At 33.7% G+C, this 18718-nt stretch overlaps 1 protein-coding gene across 2 annotated transcripts; it reads right to left on the bottom strand.

The window, feature by feature from the left end:
- Positions 1 to 1463: 1463 nt before the first annotated feature.
- Positions 1464 to 18463, bottom strand: LOC106082311 (GMP synthase [glutamine-hydrolyzing]). Of its 2 annotated transcripts, none has more exons than XM_013244749.2 (10): positions 18089 to 18463; positions 8624 to 8731; positions 8246 to 8550; positions 7416 to 7716; positions 6886 to 7352; positions 6628 to 6820; positions 6377 to 6548; positions 6079 to 6308; positions 2999 to 3190; positions 1464 to 2926 (listed from the first exon to the last, which is right to left on the bottom strand). In XM_013244749.2, exons 2-10 carry the CDS (start codon positions 8711 to 8713, stop codon positions 2825 to 2827), a joined length of 2052 nt encoding a protein of 683 aa, XP_013100203.1. In that variant the 5' UTR covers positions 8714 to 8731; positions 18089 to 18463; the 3' UTR covers positions 1464 to 2824. The 2 variants fall into 2 exon arrangements, with proteins under 2 accessions (XP_013100203.1, XP_013100202.1); XM_013244748.2 differs by lacking the exon at positions 18089 to 18463 and adding an exon at positions 11620 to 12249.
- Positions 18464 to 18718: the final 255 nt, after the last annotated feature.

The raw sequence follows: 18718 nt of genomic DNA, 5'->3' as shown, positions 1-18718 counted from the left end.
GTTCCGAATTCTGTTTGGTTTTCTGAGGGATTTTTTTCCCACAGTTCTGAAAGTGTTCTGAACGTCTTGTCGTAGGAGTTTTTTTTTGAATTTTTCGTCCGACTGTTCGGAAGTGATTTCTGGTGTGCTCGTCTGGAGTTTTTTTCCCCGATAGTTCTTAAAGAATTATGAACGATATCTGGGGCCGAATAACCGCATACGTGATCTAGTGCGCTTTCGTATCGAATGAAATTTCATATCTATTTAATGAGTGTTATACAATTTGTATATAAATTTTCAAGTTTTTATAAATAATACTCGATTTAAACATTTGCGATCTTAAATTTCAAAAATTCCCGTTCAATAAAGAGGTATATAATTCACAATAGAATGATTTCGATGGATTTTACTCCTTCACTTATGCGGTAATTCGGTCCTGATCGTCTCTTCGTATATTTTTTTATTTTTTCTTCCAACGCATCGGAAAGAATTCTGAACGTCCAGTCGCATGCTTGAAAAAATATAAAAATATCCTGCTGCCTTAAATTTAGTGGTTAAGTGATTCAACTATTGGTTTGGTCTTGTTTGTAGATATAATAATTTGATAATTTGCTTTACCGAATTTGGCTTAAGCACAAAGTTAATTTTTGTCCAATTTAAGGGACCGACAATGTAAATATAACCTAGTTCCTGAAAAATACACTATAATTTGTTATTTACGATGGGTATATTGCTGCGGCAAAAACTCGCACATTTCTATTCGAAGTTTCGAATTAATTAATCGATAACGGGTGCCATAATACAAAAAATTCGAAACTCGATCGCAATAAGTTGTTGTTGTTGTAGCAGTTTATTGTGTTCTATCTTTCGTCTGCGTGATTCTGTTGAGTGTCAAGACCCAGGAACTCTGCGACTAAGATGGGGTGCGTCCGCAGGGATCTGGGTCTGAGTCGAGTGGGTCTGGCCGGACAGTTAAACAGGTGACGTGTATCGTGCGATCCCTGGTTACAATCGGGACATACATCTTGCACGTCGGCATCAATCCTTGCTCTGTAGGAGTTAAGGCGGCTGCATCTGCCGGAACGTAATTGAGCCAGAACTACTCTGGTTTGCCGGGGGAGATCAATTTCTTCAGGTGCAATGGGAGGTGGTCGTTCTCCAATGACTACATTCACCCGGTAGCCATTTACCGCATCTGCATGAATGTTGTCTAAACCTGCTCGATATGCCGCTTGATGTAGAGGTTCTTTCTTGTAGCGCTGAACCTCACGCTCTAGATCTTGTAGATCTACCTTAAGGCTTCTGGGCGGAGGATATCTATCCACATGATGATGATTTGGATGGTCTCTGCGATAACAGCCCAAAAGGTATTGCTTAGACAGCATGTAGTCGATTGCGGATGCGAGAATTAGGCCCCAGTAATGCATTCACAAACACGCACCTCAATAAAAAACTTTACCCAAATTGAAAAGAAGACCGCAACATTTAAATTCCAAGAATTTTATTGATTTTATTATGCTTTTCTCTTAGTTATGTATTTTTTAAAAATATACTTATTATGAGGCTTCGATTTTTTTTATTTAATTTAATTTTGTTTCATTTGTTTAAAATGCAGCACATATATCAGTTTACTCCGTGTATAGTTTTCACCATCGAATAAAGACAGACGCCATTCTGCATCATTTTAATTGTCATATTTGTTATGTTTCATTTCGATATTAATAATTTTTTCGGAAAACTTTTTAATATATTTTTAATATATATATATATACTTTTGTTGTTTTTTTTTTCATGTATCCATTAATAATATCGGTATATATAATAGTAATATACATAAATATTATTATTATTATTATTTATTACTATATTTATGTTAATGTATCCTCCTTCGTTTATAGACGTTATTATGCTTGTATAACAATTTTGCTTTTAGGGGTTTGTGTTTCACATTTATATGAATAATAATAGAGTTAGTTTAGTTACTTTTTGTTTTGTGAGTGTAATATTTTTCATTCTGTTTTGCTCTTAAATTTTGATACATTCTCAATATTTCAATTTCGGCCATAGTCGTTTAAATTGTAACAGACTTTTATTTTATCTTTTTTTTAGATTATAGGTTTTAAGTTACAAAAAGTGTAGAGCTTAATACAAAAAGGAAAATAATTATAAAAAGGTAACTACGCTTGTTGTTTAAGAATTAATAAAAAAAAAACATTGAATGCCGCATGGGATAATGATCAACATCATGAAACTATTTGAAAACTTAAACAAATACGAAAACTTCTCTGAAAAAGATTTAGGAGACCAATGTGTGTTACTTCTTTGCAAGATTTCTATACATCATGTATGTTACTCTAAAATGGCTACCGAATAAATCAGACCATGGCTTGAATTTTCTTACTCTTTCTTTTGTATAATATTGTCACCTGAATTACACAATGGTTAAACATCATTCTTTGTTGTTTCTTTGAAGTAAATGCGACATTTAGGGGTTTGAAATAAAGATTTTTCATTACTAATAGATTTCTTGGATTTTAATGAAAACGGAAGTGCACAGACTCTTACATGACATTCCCATCTCTATATTTCTTTACAAAGTTTATAACTAATTAGTTAGAAATGTTAGAATAATATGCAAATGAATACATATAAACGCTACTAATTCTTTCACATGTGTTCAATTCAATAACATTCACAACTTCCTTCAAGGAGAGACAATAGAATGAACCGCTTTAAAATGCTAGAGATTTTCTTGCGATTATATGATTGATAATGTTGCTGTAGTTGCGTTGACGTTGGTGGTGTTGGCGGCAACAAGATTGTAATACAAGCTTCATTTATTTAATCATTCCCATTCTGTAGTCCCTGGAGGTTTTGATGTCAAATCATATAGGACCCGGGAGATTCCATCGATTTTAGAAATTTCTTGGACCATACTGTGCAAAACCTGTAAATAATGCATCACTCATTATTAATATCCAGAAAATTAGATGGTGTAATATTACGCGGATTATCTTACTTGTAATGGCAGTTGTTCTGAACCTGGAATAGCCGGCACCCCAGTCATAAAGTCGCTGGTTATGAATGGTCGCAAAACAACTGATCGACTACATGATGGTGTTCTGTTAATGGGATCTCGGTCGAAATGTACGGGTATAAGAACAACAGGCATTTGAGATATTTTACGATAAAGACCAGCTTGCATTATTATCTGTAAGAAATGAGTGATATTTTTCAAAAATAATTTAAATAAACATGAATTGTCTGTTTGCGCTTTCTTTTTTGGTCTTAAAATCTTATTGAGATTCCATTGCAGGATCTTGTCCGGCTTTATACCATTGTTTAATGCTTTCTATTCAAAGAAAAACATTTTAAAAGTCAGCAAAAAGTGTATTGTGCTGGTTTCCATTATCGCGATTTCATTTTCAACCAAGAAAAATCATCAGAAGGAGATGTCAAATGGATCTTGGTGCTTTACAACCATTCCAACTTGAGCAAGTAGTAAAGCACACATCTGAATTTGAACAGGGCTCTCTTTAAGTCAAGTAAGTAGTAAGAAAATATGAATTATAAAAGCCTATTTTTCTTTCTTCGTTAAGAGGGTATCGTTTTACTTTGACAACATTCGCACTAGAGACGTGATTGATTTTTCATACACCTTCATTGACGTTCACAATAAAAATATGTACTCACGCACGACTTTATGTCGACTAAGGTTCAAGCACGCTCGCGAAATAAAAATTTTACTCACGCAAGACTAATGAGACAATCAAGAGACTCTCACGACTCACGTGAAAATCAGAACTCGCGACAATCTCACGACTGATGTTTAAAAACACATTTTGCCATGAAGAACTAGGAACAAAGAATATGCTAAGGATATGTAGAGAACATTTTTCGAAACTGTTGGTTTGAGAATAACAGAGTGCGAGCGAGAAGCGTTGCTATGATATGGCGCTAGACGGTGCTATTAATCTCTGCGAGTGTTTTGTTATGCTATAGCGCAAATGTGGTCAGAGTAAATGCTATGCTATAAGCGAGACCGCGCTAGTGCAAGCGATAAAGCGTGTTGTAAAATGGCTTATAACAAGAACTCGCTCGCCTCTGTATAATTTATTTTGTTTATTTTTAGATTTTACCGTTATTGAGCTGTATTGGCTTCATTCTTTTGCATTTTTTGACATTTCAAAGGTTTTGATCATTTTCTGTCTAATATTTGTGAATTCATGTGGATAATTTTATTTAATGTATAAATAATATTCCATTCAATCAAAGTTTACCTCAGTTATGATTAGTTTTTCAGAGCGGCAGTATTGGGATTTTTATGAAATTAGGCCTGTTCTTTTTTACTCGGGTATTTTCGTCTAAATATAATCAAAGGTATTTACTGGAATCCTGGTATCATTAAAAAATTTCTCCGGGTGATTTCTAAGTACAGAGTACAAATTATGGAATTCCTCATTATTTCCTCGACTTTTGCTAGTTCCATGAACTCTTTTCTTTCTCTTAAAAAAAGCATTGAAAATATTCTGCAACAAGAAAAATTATTGATCCGAATCCATATTGAGTAAATAAACACCACTCTACAACTTAAACCGGTGATGTTTTTCTCTCTATCGCACGCACTATGTCACATTATAGCATTGAAATAGCATGAACTATTATATTTAGTATCGCACTGCTTCTCGACCGCACTCTGCCGTCAAGCTAAGAATCCCTTATGATTGAGCTTAAAACCTGAAACGCACAGCACTCATTGATATGTGGGAAGTTTGTCCCTGTTCCTTCATGGGCAAATTCGCATTTAGAAGTGAAGGGTTGACAGAAAACATTTTTGAGACCGTAGCTGAGTCATATGATATGGCGTATGCATCTGCTTGTTTGTATAATTTGGCTAGAAGAGTTAGAAATGTGTACATTACTCTCCAAAGAGTTGTCGCACTGCGGCACGCCGTTCGGACTCGGCTATAAAAAGGAGGCCCCTTGTTATTGAGCTTAAAAACTTGAATCGGACTGCACTCATTGACATGTGAGAAGTTCGTCCCTGTTTCTTAGTGGAATATTCATGGGCAAAATTTGCATTTTTACATTATAAATGTTTCACTCACGAGACGGACAAATGTGGGTACAACAACAACAGAAAATTTAATCACGGACAGGCTCTAGCTATTCATGTTGACTGACTGACGAAACATTTTCTCACGCAGGCTCACGCTGTTCTCACGACTGCGGAAAAAATCACGACTCACGAGAAAATCACGACTCACGATAAAATTCACAACTCACGAAAAAATCACGGTTTACGGTCGAAAAATACGAAAAACAGAATTTTTGCATGCGCCTCTCTCAAACCATGGTATGGAGAAGAGATATGTACGCTCACGAGAAAAATTTTGCTCACACACGGCTTTTTTAATTCTACTCACGTTCACCCAAACTCACGAAACAAAAATTTCACTCACGCGCTACCTCCGACATTGATCACGAAACACGAAAAAAACACTATTCAACAACCAACAACAACCAGTTATTTGCTCTTTTCATTTTTATACAGTCGTGATTAGTGTTATGAGCGTGATTTCATTCATTCACGCACGAGGAATTTAAATTCAATCACGTGATTGGATATGGATTTTATTCACATTCCTATTTTATGATTTCATTCACATTTATTAATTTTTATTAATCCCGCCCACCCGGGCGGGATTTTATTCAAGAATCACTTGAATTACGCGCGATTCACAACTCATGTGCACGCCTCTAGTGTGGAGGCTCCAAAGGCCGAACGCGACTATGAATTTAATACGACATTAACCACTCCGACTCCAAACCTATTCGTTATAATGTTGTGTGAATGGAGGAGTAATTGCCATTTAGAACAAAATTTACAACTTTTGACATTTTAGGCAAAGATTTCCATTGCTGCTATGGTGTAGAGTACAAAAGGAGATTATATTTTGAAAATAGGAAGGGTAAATGTTGCATCGCTGGTGTAAACATCAACATTTTTCCACAACTCAATAAATAAAATTGATCTATGTTCGTTCGATAGGTGATAAAAATCATGTAAATTAACTTTTTTCTTTTAATAATACTCACTTCATTTGCTATAGCATCGGCCTGCCTCAGTTGTTTGATTACATAATTATTTAGCGTAGTATGGGTTATATCGGTAATTTGGTATTGGACAGGTTCGCCAAAAATATAACATACTCGGTTGACATTATGCAGAATACGAGGTATTAGTTTAGCTAAAAATAATAAATCATCCCAATTGGGATAACTTGAGCTGGAGAGGGCTACAACATAGCTGTAGGTACGTTTATCTCCTGCACAACAAATAATGAAACAATAAATTAAAAAGAAAAACAATTACTTCAAGAAAATGTGTTTTTACCCTGCACTCCTACGGAACGTATAGGCAGAACAGTGGCTTGAACTTGAGAATCTGAAGAAATGCGTATAAGTTCTCTTTGCTCCATTTCGGAAGTGGCGCCTGTGACACGATTTATTAAAGCATGATTTTTCTCCAATTTTTTTTTATAATCCACAATAACGCGGGCAATTACCTTGAGATATAAAGAAACATAATCATAAAAGGAATAGCAAGAAAATCATAAAAGAAATATTAGTATAACGCTTATTTACTTGCGTTTCCGAATAATCTTTTTCAATGAAAGCTTCTTCGGCACACAATATACGTATGGCCAATCCTGGACCGGGGAATGGTTGTCTCTCAACCAGTTCAGAGGGCAAACCCAAGTCATTGCCTAATTCTCTCACTTCATCTTTGTGAAAATCACTCAGTGGCTCCACAACCCGACCGGCATTGCGAAGTTCTCTAAAGATAAGTACAATGTTTGACTGTTTTTATTTGATCAAAAAAGAAATATTTACAAACCAAACCTTATTAGGTCCGTGTCATTGTGGTGCGTTTTAATTGTTTCGGCATTTTTGCTAACCATATTCGATGCAGACTCAATTAAATCAGGCCTTAAAGTACCCTGGGCAAGCATCACTTCTTCCGGTTTCAATTTCATTTCTGCTACAATGTCATTTGTTATTTTCACAAAAATGTCACCAATAATTTTACGCTTCTCCTCGGGATTAATGGTTTGACACAACATAGGCGTTTCCACAATAGAAAATTGCCCAGGACGTTTGATTTGTGTGGTGCCTTTGAGAAAAGTGTAGGCCTCTTTGCGTACTATTAAGTCAATGCCTATATCGCGCAAAGACTTCTCTACTTTTTCGCTTTCATCTTTACGCATAAAACCATTATCGACATGTACGGCAATTATTTGAATGGGATGCAAGGCATGTCGCAATAAGGCCGCACAAACGGTAGAATCTACGCCACCACTAACAAGCAACTGTTCAGTGACCATGAGTAAGTAAATTAACCAATTTTACTTTGAATTTAGAGATAAGCTTACCAAAACTTTGTTGTTGCCAACTTTCTCTTTGATGTATTTTATACATTCCTCCTTGCGACTGCCCATTGTAAAATTTGGTGTTAAGCCACAGATGTCGAAGAGAAAGTTTGTGAATATCTGTTTGCCGGAAATTGTTAAATCTACCTCGGGATGAAATTGTACACCATATATTCTTAGAGCTTCATTGTAGACGGCAGTGACAATATTACTCGATGAACGACCACCAACCTTAAGTTTATCTCCTACGCGTTCAACACTGTCACCATGTGTAAGGAGAACTGTTTGCGTGCGCTCCAAATGACTGAAATGGAAAATAATATCATATTAGAATATGAAGTAATAAAATGATATCAGTTGTCAACCCACGTCTAGTCCGATATGAAAGTTTCAACAAGTAAGGGTTATTTATGGCATGTTTAAAAAAAGCAAACTTTTGATTTAGGAGGATTTTATAAGGCTTTGAAAGCAAATGCCTTCTTGTGCTCCGCATAAATAATCGTCAGTTTTACCTATGACTTTGGACAATAACGTTACGGTAAAACTGACAACTGTCAAACCAAGTGTAGCCCAATGTGTATAACTCGACATCACTGAAATGTTCATGGTTTGTAAAAAGAATTTATCTTGAAGGATTGTATCGACATTTATTTAGACTTGTAAAAACAAACGCCTTCTTTTCCTTCGTAATGTTCCAAACATTAGGACAATTTCGCACACATAATATAAGACATACACACAAACAGGCAAAATTTTCACAAATTCGGCTATTCGGTTATTCGACAAAGAACAGACAACTCTTCGCTCGGCGAAGATAAGACATACAAACTTACTTAAACAAAGGACATGATGTTTCAATCTCTATCGTCTGCTGACCATCCTCGCGTATATTCTTCTTGAGTACAGTTCCACCAAATTCCTTATTAATCAATTGCATGCCATAACAAATACCCAAGACGGGTATTTTTAACTTAAAAATATCTGGATCATAGCAGGGTGCATCTTCGGCATATACGGAGTTGGGACCTCCGGATATAATTATGCCGCGATAACCATGCGTTTTAATGGTAACCGCCGAGGTCTCCAATGGCAAGATATCTGATTCAACCAACAATTCGCGTACCTTGCGATCAATCACCTACGAATGAGTGTAAAAAGTTTCCAATACATTGACAAGTTTTCTGTTCGAATGGTAAAGCAGAATACGATACCTTTCCATATTGAGCACCAGCATCTAAAATGGCGATTTTATCATGACGCAAACTATTATCAGAGGATAAAAATTTATTGGATGCACTCATGTCTTTCTTTTTGCAGCACTGAAAATAAACCAGACATTTTTATACAATGGGCAAAGTCACTCTAAAACGACAGCTCATTTTGAGCTAGTAAGTACTATTTAATGGATACCTTAAAGAAGATTACTTTTCACGCATATTATTGTCTACTATCATAAAAGCTGAATGAAGAGAAAACAATACATTACATAAACGATTTAAAACTATATACGCCACAGCGTTTCAAAGAAAAAATAAACTCCAAGTTTCATCCATTCAACATCCGAGGAATTTATTATTGATATCTAGTCCTGACATTTGACAAGCCAATTTTCCCCCAAAACTTGACCTTATAACTTTTTTCTTAACAAGTTTCATTCGTCTACTTTATGCCAATCGAAATTACATTAGGATACCTTTTTCCTAACTCCAATAGTAATCAGAAATCAATTTAAAGAGAAAATGGTGCGTCTATAGATTCAAAAACCTGCTGAACCGATTTTCAGATATTTTCAGAGAATGTGGAGTTTCGCCCGCGGTGAAAATAGTGCTCTTCAGTTTTTGATACCCGAATTGGAGGCGGACCCTCCCCCTTAGCCCCATTTTCAAAACACGACATTGGTGTAAAACTTTGGGGTCAAATGAAAGGTATTTAAGACTACAGTATAACAATCTTCTCCCATGTGTCTGGGGCTAGCCACAACCCCATAAAATCTCCAAAAGGACTTGTGTACCGATTGAGTCAACATGGGTATCAAATCAAGGGTATTTAAGAGTAGAATACAAATTTGATATAAAAATTTAATCCCAAGAGACTGGGGTCGCCTCAACCTTAAAAAACATACAGGACATGTTTAGCGAAAAAAAATTTTGTCTTGAGAAAAAATTTCAATAAAATTTTGTCTTTAAAAATAATTTCATTGAAATTTTGTCTTTAGAAAAAATTTCATTGAAATTTTGTCTTTAGAAAAAATTTCATTGAAATTTTGTCTTTAGAAAAAATCAATGAAATTTTGTCTTTAGAAAAAATTTCATTGAAATTTTGTCTTTAGAAAAAATTTCATTGAAATTTTGTCTTTAGAAAAAATTTCATTGAAATTTTGTCTTTAGAAAAAATTTCATTGAAATTTTGTCTTTAGAAAAATTTTCATTGAAATTTTGTCTTTAGAAAAAATTTCATTGAAATTTTGTCTTTAGAAAAAATATCATTGAAATTTTGTCTTTAGAAAAAATTTCATTGAAATTTTGTCTTTAGAAAAAATTTCATTGAAATTTTGTCTTTAGAAAAAATTTCATTGAAATTTTGTCTTTAGAAAAAATTTCATTGAAATTATTGAAATATTGTCTTTAGAAAAAATTTCATTGAAATTTTGTCCTTAGAAAAAATTTCATTGAAATTTTGTCTTTAGAAAAAATTTCATTGAAATTTTGTCTTTAGAAAAAATTTCATTAAAATTTTGTCTTTAGAAAAAATTTCATTGAAATTTTGTCTTTAGAAAAAATTTCATTGAAATTTTGTCTTTAGAAAATATTTCATTGAAATTTTGTCTTTAAAAAAAATTTCATTGAAATTTTGTCTTTAGAAAAAATTTCATTGAAATTTTGTCTTTAGAAAAAATTTCATTGAAATTTTGTCTTTAGAAAAAATTTCATTGAAATTTTGTCTTTAGAAAAAATTTCATTGAAATTTTGTCTTTAGAAAAAATTTCATTGAAATTTTGTCTTTAGAAAAAATTTCATTGAAATTTTGTCTTTAGAAAAAATTTCATTGAAATTTTGTCTTTAGAAAAAATTTCATTGAAATTTTGTCTTTAGAAAAAATTTCATTGAAATTTTGTCTTTAGAAAAAATTTCATTGAAATTTTGTCGTTAGAAAAAATTTCATTGAAATTTTGTCTTTAGAAAAAATTTCATTGAAATTTTGTCTTTAGGAAAAATTTCATTGAAATTTTGTCTTTAGAAAAAATTTCATTGAAATTTTGTCTTTAGGAAAAATTTCATTGAAATTTTGTCTTTAGAAAAAATTTCATTGAAATTTTGTCTTTAGAAAAAATTTCATTGAAATTTTGTCTTTAGAAAAAATTTCATTGAAATTTTGTCTTTAGAAAAAATTTCATTGAAATTTTGTCTTTAGAAAAAATTTCATTGAAATTTTGTCTTTAGAAAAAATTTCATTGAAATTTTGTCTTTAGAAAAAATTTCATTGAAATTTTGTCTTTAGAAAAAATTTCATTGAAATTTTGTCTTTAGAAAAAATTTCATTGGAATTTTGTCTTTAGAAAAAATTTCATTGAAATTTTGTCTTTAGAAAAAATTTCATTGAAATTTTGTCTTTAGAAAAAATTTCATTGAAATTTTGTCTTTAGAAAAAATTTCATTGAAATTTTGTCTTTAGAAAAAATTTCATTGAAATTTTGTCTTTAGAAAAAATTTCATTGAAATTTTGTCTTTAGAAAAAATTTCATTGAAATTTTGTCTTTAGAAAAAATTTCATTGAAATTTTGTCTTTAGAAAAAATTTCATTGAAATTTTGTCTTTAGAAAAAATTTCATTGAAATTTTGTCTTTAGAAAAAATTTCATTGAAATTTTGTCTTTAGAAAAAATTTCATTGAAATTTTGTCTTTAGAAAAAATTTCATTGAAATTTTGTCTTTAGAAAAAATTTCATTGAAATTTTGTCTTTAGAAAAAATTTGAATTGAAATTTTGTCTTTAGAAAAAATTTGAATTGAAATTTTGTCTTTAGAAAAAATTTAGAGGTCATTTCGAAATAGATTAAAAATCTCATATATCCTCTTTATTACACCCAAAAAAGTTTAAAACCATGAAGCTAAGGAAATGTTTCATTTTTCTTATTAAACCTATGTACGTTAATTAAAATTGTAAATTAATTTATATTAGCTGTAAAATCTTATTTATGTGAATACAAACCGGCAACGCTTTAAGAATCACTCTAAGGAACATTCAGTGTGTAGAACACAGCAGCAAGAAAATAGTACGAAAATAAAAATTGGGGTCACAGCAAACGCCACACCGTGCATCAATAGTATGCATAAGCTACCCACATCCAGTAAAGTCCACAAAGACACTTATGTATGGACTATGCTTCCAACGAATTTGTTTACAAAATATAAACAAAACTCAAATATAGATCAATAACATTACAGAATGCTTATTTTTTATTTCGTGTTTCAGGCCGATGATTGTTATTCGTCTAACTGACTTGAACCTAAAGGAGTTGAAAAGCACTGACACTGATTTTGTAACTTCTTTTGGTTACGTTTCACAACATTACACCATCACATTCATTTGGGCTGTATATTGTAGCAAAGTGAATTGAAATAGTTTTTGCACTTCTAAAGAGTTGGAATAGCAAAGCGATGACTTTCTAGTATGACCGTCAGATTGTTTTGTCCTGGCTATAATCTATAAGTTTACTAAGTTTTTAATTTCAGGGTTAAGTGGGAATCGAAGAAAAACAAACGTCATCTATAGAGACACCAATGTGTTTGGCCAAGTCGTTGTGCGTTGAATTGTGGCGAAGAGAACACTGTTATTTTTGTTCCGTTAACAACACATATTTTATTAATTATTTGTGTACACAGTATAAACATTTGAAGAAAATAATATAAAAAAAGAGATATTTCATACAAATCATATGGTCGTGGTCATCACAGCCGAAAAAAGAAGAAATCGAATGACAGAAAAGATGATTAGACCTCACAGCATTGAAGAAGAAGAGCATAGAATCTAAAGCAAATAACAGAACATCAGATGATGATGACACAAGGCGGCCAATAACAACATTGCCACAGTGAAAATATCATGCATTGGCAATCACTGCGGCCCCTCGGACAAAACGGAATTGTAGTAAACGTAAAATAGTCAAATCATCTTTAATGCAAAAGAAAGATGCGTACATTTTTCATAGTATAAGTCATTAAACGTATAAAACACAGAGTATACAAGCTAAATGGATAAAAAAATAGATAAAAAAAGGGTTAAGAAGAAAATATTAAAAATATAAAAGAAACACATTTATGATTCAAACATTCAAAATAAATAGTCGAAATTGTATAAGGGCAGATTTTCACCACTTTTAATATAATGTTTATGATTAATACATTTTGTAGCCGTATATGAGACAAGTTTATTTTAATTTAACCCTTAAATGGATACCAGTGCCTAACGAGCCCTTTTTCATCTTACTCCATATATTTTGCTAGGTTATTGCCATGGGACCTTATTGTTGCTTGTTGATTTCCTTAATCGAAATGTTACTTATAAAAAATTTTAAAATTATTCTGTTTTTAATCAAGGAAATATGGTAATAGGCGAAAAACAAATTAACTTCACAAAAAGGGTGATTTAAACACTGGTTTAAACAGTTCGCGCACTTTTCGTGTTTTGTTTCACTGTCAAATATCTTCAGTTTGGTCTATAATTTAACCATGAATCGTCTTATAAACGAACAGTGCTTGCAAATTATTGAATTTTATTATGAAAATGAGTGCTCTGTTAAGAAAATTCGTCGCGCACTTCTTCCATTTTATTGTCAGTTTAATGTATTCAGTTTAATGAAACTCATTTCTGGCGCAATGGGTACATAAATAAGCAGAATTGTCGATTTTGGTGTTAATATCAGCCATATGCATTGCAAGAGCTACCAATGCATCCAGAAAAAGTCACAGTTTGGTGTGGTTTATGGGCTGCAGGCAGGCAGCATTGGACTGTACTTCTTCAAAGATGATGCGAATCGTAACGTAACTGTGTATGAGGAGCGCTACCGTGAGATGATATCATATATATAGATGGATTTTCCGGTTTAAGATTTTGGGCACCTAAAAATCACATTTATCCCTCAATTTCGCCTAAATGGCAACAAAACACCCCACAATACGGACAAATGTATCGATCTTGGCAATATGGTTCTCGAAACAAATGTATTTCAAAGTAGAACATGTTATATATTGCCATGTTCGGTATGTGCTGTTTGGGGGTGTTTTGGGAGTGCGGCGGACACCCAGGTATTTGTTCGTACTTCTAAATACCTTTCCCTTGAACCCAATATTACCATGGTCAAAAATTTCCTATTCAAGGGTGTCTTTTGTTGTAAGGGGGTTTTAGGAGAGGGTCCGTGTCCTTCCGATATCAACAAATTATATAGCCTATTGCTCCTTCCAGACCAACTTACAGAATCTGCGAAAATTTCAAATTGTGTAGGTTTGTATGTTAGGTTTGCATTCTACTTAAAATATACATATCTTGACCCCCACGTTGTCATGAATGGTCAGTTAACCGATTTGGGGTGATTTTAGGCGTTAGAGCACCACCCAGATAATTGGACACATATTTTAGTTTCATATTCGTAATTTACTTTCAAATACCTTTCATTTAAGTTCCATATTGTCCCGATCGGTTCACTCCTGATTTTTGACGGTGCTGTTGGGGGGGGGTAAGGGAGTTTTAATTTTTCCTATAATTTCTTACTACGTTTCTCACCACACCAAAATGTTAACAAATACAGAGCGAATGGTGCGAATTATATCTCATTTTTAGTGTGTCAGCTTTCATTTAAAAAAAATGCATAAAAAGGCAATTTAAAAAAATCCATAAAAAAGCAATCATGAAAAAACTAATGCATTTGAAAGCAACAACATTACTTGCTATTTTTGAATGAAATTCGTTATAAAAGCGAATGGTATCTATCTGTCCTCTGGTGGGCACCCAAAGTCCAGAGTTAATGCGATTGCACTTGTTTATTATCAATTATTTTATCTAAATAAAAGAAAAACTCGTATGAAGTGCTTGGGTCAGGTTCTGGTATCCAAAAATGTGATTTGGTCTTAGTATAAATTTGGCGTTAAATATTCAAATACGAATGAGGAGTGGGTCACCGTGGCGCTGAGGTTCGCATATCCGAATCCTGGCAAAAACATTAGAAAAGAAATTTCAGCGGTGTTATTTATACCTTCGCTAATCCAAACGATTTTAGTGAGTTCTTCAACGAAGTAAAGTTTTTTACAAATCGGTAGCAACCATCGAACAAAAAAGTAGGTCCCTTATTATCGGACTCAACACTTGAGGAAAGCTTTCATTGATTAGTCTGTACCTTAATATTCGATAGAGAATCTTCATTGTTCTTAATTAGATGTTCCCATCCCTTGAAATTACTTTTCCATGCAGATGTTTCCACTCATTTGTAACATGGATGAATCAATCCCATGGCAGCCTGTTGTACGTACCGGATTGACCCGATGAAGTCCTTCATCGGCAAGGGCTTCTACCTGAGTACAACACACTGCTACAACAACAACAACGAATGGGCGAATACTGCGTGTTTCGTTTGTAATTTGGGTTTTTTTTTATGCGAAAAAAATTTCTTTAACCTAATCATAGTGAATTAAGGCATTTAAAAATTATTACAAATGAAAACATTTTTTTTGCCCCCCTAGCACCCCACTAACTTGGTCAATAGTAATATTGCAATCATTCTTAATGTTGCTATTATTGAAATAAAATGTTAAGTTTTTAAATAAATTTTTTGTGACAGGTTACTCCGTGATAATTTGCAAAATTTTGTTTCAGTGTATTGTAAAATGTATAATTTGTTTTACTTGAAAGGACACTCGAATCGAGGTGTCGAACAAAAAATTTATTTGGATTTATTTGAAAATTTTTTGGTTAGTAACCTTTTTTTGGATCTGCCCTTATGCTTACTAAGGTTTTGCCCCTTATTGGTCATTTGCAAATTTGTTTAGTTTTTCCCCTATTAAATGTTGACAAAATGTATGGGTATTTTTTCATGCAATAATTTTTTAATCAAAGGCGTCATCTTACATCACATAGTGTGTATTTGGCTTTGTATAAAAGATTGCTTTTCATTGAGCTCAAATTTTAATGGAAAGCTCTCATTGCTTTCCCCATTGTTTCTTAACTAACCCATTCCTCGACAAATTTTTGTCTGAAAAGGGGCCATCTCATACTACACTCACAAAAATTTGTTAGAAAAAGGGCGAAAAATTTTTTTTGTAGCATCTAAAAAATTGCTGAAGATGGAAAAGCACCAATTTCTTGCTTAATATGCAAATATTTCCTTTTTATACCCACCACCATAGGATGGGGTATACTAATCTAGTCATTCCGTTTGGAACACCTCGAAAAATTTGTCTAAGGCCCCTCTATTCGTAGGTAGTTTTCTGTCCTTTCGTCGTGAATAAGTTAAAAGTTATAAAATTTTAATTATTTAATTAAAAAATGTATATATCATCCTGTTCAGATCATCCAACACAATCTACGAAAGTTTCAAGAAAATAGTATCAGTCGTTTTCGAGTCAACATGGAACAAACAAACAGACTTCTTTGAGCGGCAGACTATAGCTGCCAGATCGAGCGACAACAAGAATGAACTGTATAACGTTTATATTCTAACAATGTCTGTAAGCCACATTCTCATTTGGAGATGACGATCCTCGTCAAGCTCATGTAGGTGAGCAAGCTTGTTCCGGTCCAAAAGACCGATCGCCGCGACCATTTGGTATGGCAGCCATGCAAAAACTTCGCACTGCGGAACGCCATTCGGAGTCTCTTATCGTTGAGTTTAAATTTGAATCGGACAGGACTCTTTAACATGTTAGAAGTTTTCACCTGTTCCTTATTAGTAGTAGCATATCAAAACAAGAACGAGCAAACGTCATGCAGGCCGATCTATCTTCTACGCCCAGTCACAAAGATACTTGTGTCGCTGCTCGTACCCGATTTAAATTCGTCCTTTCCTCCAGCATAACACCAGTATGGGTTTAAGAAGATACACAGCAAGACAACGGCTTTTACAGCTATCACCACACACGTCAGGTACGGCCTGAAACAGAAAAAGCCTTATGAACGAACCGTTCTTGTGGCTTTCGATCTTTCGAAATCATTTGATACGGTCAGTCACTCAAACTTCTTTAATGACATCATCGAGTCTGATCTCCCCAACATGATTAAGAGGTTGACTATGAAATACATGTACTAAACACTATGTATTACTGGCGACCAGTCATAGGTAGAGTTTAAAAACACGAAGCCCCACAGAGTTAAACAATAAATTCCCCAGGAGTGTTCTATCCCCGCTCCTGTTTAACCTCTAGCTGTCTAAACTCTGGCTTGAAGATAATAGTTATGGTATGATGTAGTCATCATACCATAACTGATATCATAGCGGATCGATGCAAAGAATGCCGACAGTAAATCACCCAAAAATCCTAGAGGTTACCCTCGACAGCCTCTTATAGTCGTCAGCCCATGCATCTGAAATATGTGATAAGTTAAGAAAAAGAAACATAAGGCTGCACTTAGGGTATGGACGAGAAACGTTACTAAACACTTATAACGACTTGCCGACCAGTAGTGAATTATGCAGCGCCAAGGTGGACGGCAGGATTGGCCCGTACACAATGGAAAAATCTCCAGATCTGTCAAAAAGCAGCCATAAACACCATCATTGGCTGCCTACAGATAACAAATATTAACCATCTACACAGGGATTCCAAGGTGCTTAAAATTAAAGAACATAGTGAGTTGTTTTCTGGTATCTGGAAGTTTAAGAACTCGATCCGACAACTCGTCAACAATCTATTCCTCATACAATACGGGCTTGTAGGATATATATCAGAATATTATAACCAATGCGACTTCATCGTATCAGTCAAATATTGTCCAATGGCTAATGGCCACCACCACCACCAATGTCAGAAATTGGAGAAGGCACGCAGAAGATTAAGGCGATTGGAATATAAGCACATCAGCTTTTTTACATTGAAGTTTCACCATAATCTGAACTTCCTTATAGCCATAAATCATTACTGTCTATCGTTCCTGGTTGCAGGTCAAGTCTATAATGAATTCCTTTCCTTTTGTGTATACAAACAAACATGTTATTAAACTTAGTAACTTTAGTATACCCGTTTTATATTGAATTTTAAGTTCTCCAGCGTAATCAATGGTCTATGCGAGATAACCCCGAAATAAAAGGTCTTCACGTCACAATCATCGATCCTAATCTTTTCAAAAGGTTAGACTCAGTCATGTTGTTGGGTGCTTTTACAATTTTACAACTGCATCATTTTTACATTGCTATAAGGCAATGGACGGTAACAGCTGAGGTGTGCAAAACACGTGTATGATTGGGACCAACATATATTCTACACATTTTTGTCTTGAGATAATGTATCGGGTTTGTAGTAAGGAAAACTTTCCAGCATTGAGGCTAATAGTAGCAACCATGGAATTTAAAGAAAATATACAATACATCAAACCGGCAACATAGAACAATTAAATCAGCCGGCAATTTTATCCACAAAAATTCTAAGAATTTTAGATGTTTTCCGTTGAAAAATATGGTTTTCATTTAACCTACCTTTATAAATTTCCAGTCGTTCTTCAACTTCGGAGACAATATTTTGCCGTATCCTTAGTTATTCCACGAAATAATTCCTATCTCTCTAATTGTTCCAAAAATTGCAGATTTTTTAATCGTTCGCACTAAACAATGATTATTTCTGAATTTGCATGTATGTGTGATGGTATTCTCTTTTCTGCAAAAATATTAAGCTCCTCTTCGAGGAAACGCTCGAAACCCACAGAATATATTATCCTGGTTAATACTTCAAGAGGTAAGTACTGTGTGTAGTTTTTAAATAAATTATTTGTATTTAATGAATTTTATTTCCTTTTTTGCAATTATTCACACACTTTTTCACACACAATTGGTTCGTTTTTGTGTGTGTCGGCTTGAATGACAATCGATTGATGAAATTTTCGATTATGCATTATGCCATTAAAACATTTTAATCGATTATCGACTACACTATAGCCATGTTTTTGCTATTTAAGGGCAATACGCACCTCTGGCATAATTTTCGTTACCATAGGAAATGCATTGATATATACAAAACGAAATTTTCGTTACCGTTACCATTACCGAAAATTTCGCTTACAGGTATGCAGCCCAACAGCGAGAGTGGTTGTGGTCTTTTTGGCCGTCGTG

This window comes from Stomoxys calcitrans, chromosome 3, assembly GCF_963082655.1.
Source record: "Stomoxys calcitrans chromosome 3, idStoCalc2.1, whole genome shotgun sequence".
Classification (NCBI taxonomy): domain Eukaryota; kingdom Metazoa; phylum Arthropoda; class Insecta; order Diptera; family Muscidae; genus Stomoxys; species Stomoxys calcitrans.
The sequence above is the reverse complement of the archived record's forward strand: the minus strand, read 5'-3'. Positions and strand labels throughout refer to the sequence as shown.